Source organism: Austrofundulus limnaeus, unplaced genomic scaffold, assembly GCF_001266775.1.
Source record: "Austrofundulus limnaeus strain Quisiro unplaced genomic scaffold, Austrofundulus_limnaeus-1.0 Scaffold165, whole genome shotgun sequence".
NCBI classification, from domain to species: domain Eukaryota; kingdom Metazoa; phylum Chordata; class Actinopteri; order Cyprinodontiformes; family Rivulidae; genus Austrofundulus; species Austrofundulus limnaeus.
Genome location: NW_013952567.1, coordinates 25,267 through 31,737, shown reverse-complemented (window position 1 = coordinate 31,737; position 6,471 = coordinate 25,267). Strand labels below are relative to the sequence as shown.

The following is a 6,471-nucleotide window of genomic DNA, read 5'->3' as shown; positions in this document are numbered from 1 at the left end:
ACACACACACACACACACACACACACACACACACACACACACACACACATAACAAAAGCATTGCGAACAAGCCCACTGGCTCAAAAACAAGGCAAGAAGTGAAGGCAGATGAGACAAATCTTGTAACAGAGCATGTGAATAAATATGCAACAACATAATCAAGAGTCTTTATAACCGAAACGTAGCTTTGAAGCCAGCCATATAYTGAGTTACAATTATAAATCACTAATATTGACTGATATAAAACCATCTCACAAGCAACACTGAGTTTGTTTTTCCTGCACTGCGCTGACAGTCAATCMACAGTTTGCGAATTATGTTTTAAAGTCGACTATTTTCAATAGCATTCTTGATTGTTTGTCACTTTTTTTGGGTGTAAAGCACATGTTGGTTTCAAAGCACGCAACATTGTTTCTTTTTTAGCGMCTATATTCTTAATGAGTCCTGCTGTAGTGCTCTCCTACTTCTTTAATGAGCGGGCAATATCTGCATTTGTTTTGTCGATTACTGTAGTTCATTCTAAGGACAGCTGAAYTGGTCGTGTGAAGCACTGGAATACAGTTTAGCAATACATCATACAWTAAAAGAGTGTTTTCTCGTCATACAGTGTATGTACATTTATGTTGAAAAATGTCACGGTCACTGACTGAATGTACAGTAACTAGTTCTTTTGGGCTCTGTCTTTTTTTTTWAAATTTTGTTAAATTTCTTTCAAAAATTATTTCCTATTATTTTAACACTTTACATCTCTGCAATATTTTATACTTTTCTGCTGCTTGTGTTCCTACATAGCCATAGTTGTCAGGTGCTGATGTCCTAACAGCCCTTTGCGCCCTGCACCCACCCCTGGATGCCCCCCTCCACTGCCATGACCACAGTATTCCTGCAGGTTTTGGCGCAGAGTGACCAGCGCAGAGCCCAAACAGGCACGGTTTGGAGCCAAGACACCCCCGGGCAGCTGGAACAGGACGGTGGCCACCCCAGCCATGCCGTCTTCTGTGGGCTCGAGGGTGATGGGCCCCACCTTAAAGGAGGAATAGGAAAAGCCCATGAGCTGTGATAGGAAAGGGTCAGAGCGACAGAAGTGCTGGTAGCCAGAATATGTGGATGGATGGTGATGAAGGGAGGCCTGGGTTCCGGCTGTAGTGCTGGCGTAGTGATGAGTGTTCAAGTAGTGCAGTGGTAGGTGCTGTCCACTGTTCCCTCCTGCGCTCAAGGTGAGGTGGTGATGGTGGTGCAGGTGGGCTGTGGGTCCAGAGCTTGGGTCATGTTTATAGGAGACTGGTCCTGCTCTTCCTCTCTGCCCCACGACTACTCCACCTAACTTCCCTGTGCGGGCATGAGCAAGAGATACGGTGCTGCCTCCCACCCCTCCGCCAGTCGAAGGAAGGTAGATGAGCTGAGGTTCCTCCGGCTCAAGGTATATGGCAAGTTTAGCAAATGGTCTGGATGCCATTTTAGTCATCTCTTGAATGTGGCGACGCTGCTCTCGACGGAAGTCCAGGAACTGCTTAACCTTCCACAGGAGAACACAGACCGACAAGAAGAGGAAAAAGCAGGAGAAGAAAACGGAGAAAAAGACAAAGAGATCAATGTGGGCTTGGTCTTGACGCAGAAACAGCAGGCCCTGGGACTCGCCCTGTCTTTCATCGGTTCCCACGCCTCTAACGGCGATGTAGAAGCGGCTAGATTTCAGGGAGTGCACCTCATGAGGGAACGTGATGACCACACGATCCCGAACTCCTCGGACAATCAGTACCGTCTGTGGTTTCAACACAGTTATGTAGGAGATGAGTCCTTCAGCTCGCTCCTCTCTGATCTCTCTTTCTGGTCCTGGAGGTTTGGCCTGCAGCTGCAGTGGGTTCTGGGAGAGCATGGGACCTCCCAGATTAGACGAACCATTGGCAAACACTTTAATAGGAGATGGAGGAGAATCCTTATCGGCTGCAGTTGCCCCGCTTCTGACAGATTCCTCGTCTATTTTGATAGTGTGGATTCCTGTGTAGCTGTTCACGTCAACAATGAAGGTGTCGTGTGAGTTAGACACATACACTTCCACTTCTCCAAAGGTAACATCAATGGTGACCCGGATGTCCACGTTCGTAAACTTTGGCTGAGCGGCAAAGAACACGGTGCGACCCTTGGGCAGGTTGCGAATGGTGGGGTCGTGGAAACAGTTTGTTTGGGATGTGGGATCGAAACAGTACTCTGTGTCCACATTAAACTGACGGTAGCACTGATGCCCGTTCACTGGGTTGCCATTGAAGGAGTCTTTGCACTTGGCACACTAAATGGAAGAGCAAAACAAACAAACAGAGCAAAATCCAGTAAATTTCCCCTTCATTTTAAATCCTTTAATAACTTAGATAAATTAAAAATTTAATGTTACAAAAAACATTCTATAAAATCTGAATCTAATCTCTTACCTGGTGCCTGTAGCAGTCTTTTCTATCATTCGGAGGGCTACTGAGGCACGATGAGGTCTCTGTGTTGTTTTGACAGGGGCAGTTTGTCCCATCATGTTCATTACATCTGTCTGCATGGCCATTACATTGACATCTGCAACGAAGAGGAAACTTTAACTACCAACTGAAAAACAAAACGTATTTCCAATAGATCTAGACTGTCTTTCTGCAACATTTGCTGTGTTGCCTGGCATATCAAGCTGTCAGGACAATGCAATTGAACATAAACAAAACTTTTAAAAGGATAATGAAAATGATACGTAACAATTCACTGCCCGCTCAGCAGCAAGCTATACTCACTTCTCACATTTCCCCTGCAGTAGGAAATAGCCAATAAGGCAGCTCTCGCACTTGTCCCCAACACTATTGTTCTGGCAGTTCACACACACAGCGTTTTCTTCAGTGGGACCCTCAGACACCCAGTTTTGAATCTGATGAATGATTGAAGTTAAAAGAGTGACCATGGGTAACATTTTAAAACACAAACAAAGTAAAACAACCTTACAGATGTACGTGTTGTCACAATGTATCAAGAGAAGGACAAAACAAGAAGATACTTACACTGCTGGGATCCAGAGGGAACAGACGGGGGTTATCAAGGGCCTTATTATGTTCATCCCGAGACAAACACACAACACTGTTTCCTTTGCAAAAGTCTCGACATGGACGACAAGTACCACCGCCTTTAGCAGATCCCACAAACAGAGGCTTACACTTCTCGCAATGTTTACCCTGGAAATAAGGCAAAAATGAATCAGTTTTGACAAGTATAAGAAAAGTGACTTCATGTAATTTGATATTTGTTTTAAACACTCACTATGGTGTTATTATGGCACTTGAGACAAACGTCTGGCTTGTTTACACCAGCGCAGTTGCTATGCTTGTTGCAGCTGCATTGAGAGGAGCAGTTGTCTCCAACAAAACCAAAGTGACACTGGCACACTCCAGGGGACACACATGTTCCATTCACACAACCTTGTGCACACACTGGCTCACACTGACCAGAAACACTAAACAGAAAAAAAAGATGAGGRTAAACATGTCAAATCCCTATGAAGAACAGACTATTTTTAATATCWATCCTCATTTATTACCTGCTGAGTACATAACCATGTTTGCAGGTACAGTGGTATCCCTCAGGTAGGTCATGGCAGTCCTGAGTGCTGTTACAGTTATGATGGCCATTATCACACTCATCCTCCTCTGGACAATGGAGAAAAGACCAGCTGCTGTTTTTTAAGGGGCAAATACCCTCACTCACACCTGAAACAATAAAAAAATAAAATAAAATAGTGACAAAAATTCTATAACACCAAATTGGTAACTTCCTAAAAGACAAGCCATCATAAACCTGCTAACCAAATACTTTTCTCACCATCAAGTCCTCCTTGTAAACAGTGACCAGCCCCGTTGGCCCCCCTTGAAGCACACCAGCCACACTGAGGCCKGGCAATGCATTGGGAACACTGGGTGAGCTGGGAGCAGTTGGGAGAGCAGAAGTCCCCCCCAGAGAGCAGCCGACCACACTGACCAGCTTCACAGCGAAGGGGCACGAAGGATGGGCTCATGCACTACAAAAAAGAAGGTTTGCTAGATATGAGCCTTATTTTTATTGAATCAAAAAACAAAAGGTGCTCCAAAATTACCTTTTGCAAAGCCATACTCCAAACACAGTGCTGCCAGCCCCCATCAGAGCCTCTAGAGCCCAGACAGAGGGTGCAGTTGTGGAGACTGTGGCAGGGTGGAGGGCATGGCAGAGGGGGAGATGACTCCACCTGCATGGGTGAGACGTTGAGCAGAGCGTAGCTAAAACAGGTCCAGTCGTAAGTGGGGCTTACACTCAGGATGCGCCTTGTCTCGCCTAAAAAAACAAACAAACAAACAAACATTTAATACTCAAAACATTTACAGGAATTAAACAAAAAAAAACATTATTACTGATAAATAAGCTGCATTGTGTAGTCGTTTATTCCTGATTAGGAATGTTTTAGTATTTGTGCTTATTTTAAATATACATCAAGCAACAGCTGCAAAATGAACACCTAGACACCATCACAGCTTACGTACCTGTACGTTTGAACTGCCTTGTCCACATGCATTTTCCAGAAGCGGTACATTTGGGGCAGTCAGAAGCCTCGCAGCTCGTCTCAGTGCAGTTGCTGGACAGGAAAATCTCTCTCTGGTTGATCCGACAGTCGTGTTCAGACGTACAACTGACAGAGCTGCTAATACAAGCCCCTTCTGGACAGTTTGTGCACCACTTGCACTGTAAAGCAGGCTGGGAAAGAACATATTAGTAAGTTCATGTCTGTGGCTGTGATAGAATAAGACTGTGTTGTACGTTACCTGTGCTGGACTGGAAAATGTTTTAGGGTGTCTTGCGAGGCATTCGCTGCAGGTCTTTAGTCTGCGGCACTGATCTGGTTGACGAGGAGTTGGTGAACAGGCGGACTGCGCAGAGAAGCAACCCATTCTGATGGAGAAGAGGAGTTAGTGTTTTATATCAAATTATTTTATTTACTAGCTACAGATAAAGTATGAAAGATAACGTATATAACTCGATCATTTTTGTTGGCAAACATGTTACCTTTCAGCAATATCAGAAGAAGCACAAGTGCCTCTACACCAGATGCAGCTTCCTGTAGTGCTGTTGCAGGCGTCTTGTGTAGGCAGCAGGGCACAGGGGTCAGAGGGCACAGTTAGAGTTAGGAGCCTGCCTAGAGTGACCCCATTGAAGCCACCTGACAGGAAAAGGCGACCGCCCCAGCTCGTCATGGCAAGAGACACTGAGCGATTTACTGGATTTCCTGTGGCTGAGACTGAAAAAACAAACGAACCGAAAAGCAATTAGGTTTAGATAGTATGATGTCTAAAAACTAATTTGTAGTCAAACTTTAAGAAAGTCACCTGGTTGTATCCAGGTGTTACAGTTGATCTGGTACAGAGACACAGAGTTACTGTAGTCTTCTGCTTCCGTCCTCCCACCCACAACAACCATAGTATCTTTAATCAAAGCAGCAGCATGGAAGAAACGGGGCAAGGGCTACACAGCAAAGAAACAATGTAGTAAACAAAAAATAAGTTAATTTGATACATTTCATATGACTGTTTGCTTGTCTAGATATGATAAGGATAGAAAGGCACCTACCTTATTACCCTGTGAGGGAACCAAGAGAGACCAGGTAAGATTAGGATAATACAGACTGTAAAGCTCGCCTGATGGCTCCACTGACTCCACATGAAAGCGATAGCCTCCAAATACATAAATGGCATCAGTCTGCTCATGGTATACTGCCGAGTGGCCATATAAACCTGATTAAAGAACACATGAGGAATCAGATCTGAGTGGAAGAAATTATTTAGCTGAATCTTTATTCATCTTCTCATTTCTTTCACACACTTTAATAAAAAAAAAGTGCATCAACTATAAACACGGATACAATGTAAWGGAAATGCTTTTAAAAACCTGTAGGTGGTGTGCCAGTGTGGGGGGCAACTGTCCAGTTCCCAGTTAGAGAGCTGAACTCCAGTAGATTGTGATTGAAGCCATTTTCAGGAGAGTAACCTCCAATCAGCAGCACTGAAGAGTATCGACGTACAGTTAAAGTGTGACCTGCCACCGGAGGCAGCACTGAGCTCTGAAAAAGGAAAAAAACTACAATTAAATTTCACTCAGGTACAACTTGACTCTTGTTTTTATAAAGATATCTTTTATTTCCATTAAAATTTAAATCCTAACCTTATGTTCTCTCCAGACTAAGCTGCTAAGATTGAGACTCCAGGTATCCATGGCCACACCTTTTTGAGTGACGCCACCTACGACTAACATGACGCTGTGACCACCTTCATGGGTGCCAGAGCTAGGCTCATATCCGGTCAGCAGTGATGCGGCGTGGTGATAGCGAGCACTGGGAGTTGAACCTTCATCCAGAGAGCTGGTCAACATTTGGGTCCAACGACGCTCCAACACAGAATATCTAAACAGTGGGAAAATATATATATATAT

The 6,471-nt window shown here is 44.4% G+C and overlaps 1 protein-coding gene across 1 annotated transcript in view; it reads right to left on the bottom strand.

Moving 5' to 3' along the window:
* Window positions 1–155: 155 nt before the first annotated feature.
* megf8 (multiple EGF-like-domains 8) overlaps window positions 156–6,471 on the bottom strand; it is a gene marked incomplete at its 5' end in the record, with an annotated part of 31,501 nt that continues 25,185 nt past the window's right edge. The window contains 15 exon segments of the mRNA XM_014017260.1: window positions 156–2,287; window positions 2,427–2,559; window positions 2,766–2,896; window positions 3,027–3,197; window positions 3,283–3,475; window positions 3,560–3,728; window positions 3,841–4,036; window positions 4,112–4,326; window positions 4,533–4,743; window positions 4,812–4,938; window positions 5,053–5,284; window positions 5,373–5,508; window positions 5,614–5,777; window positions 5,932–6,103; window positions 6,205–6,442. Coding sequence (XP_013872714.1) covers window positions 785–2,287; window positions 2,427–2,559; window positions 2,766–2,896; window positions 3,027–3,197; window positions 3,283–3,475; window positions 3,560–3,728; window positions 3,841–4,036; window positions 4,112–4,326; window positions 4,533–4,743; window positions 4,812–4,938; window positions 5,053–5,284; window positions 5,373–5,508; window positions 5,614–5,777; window positions 5,932–6,103; window positions 6,205–6,442 — 3,991 coding nt within the window. The 3' untranslated portion in view covers window positions 156–784.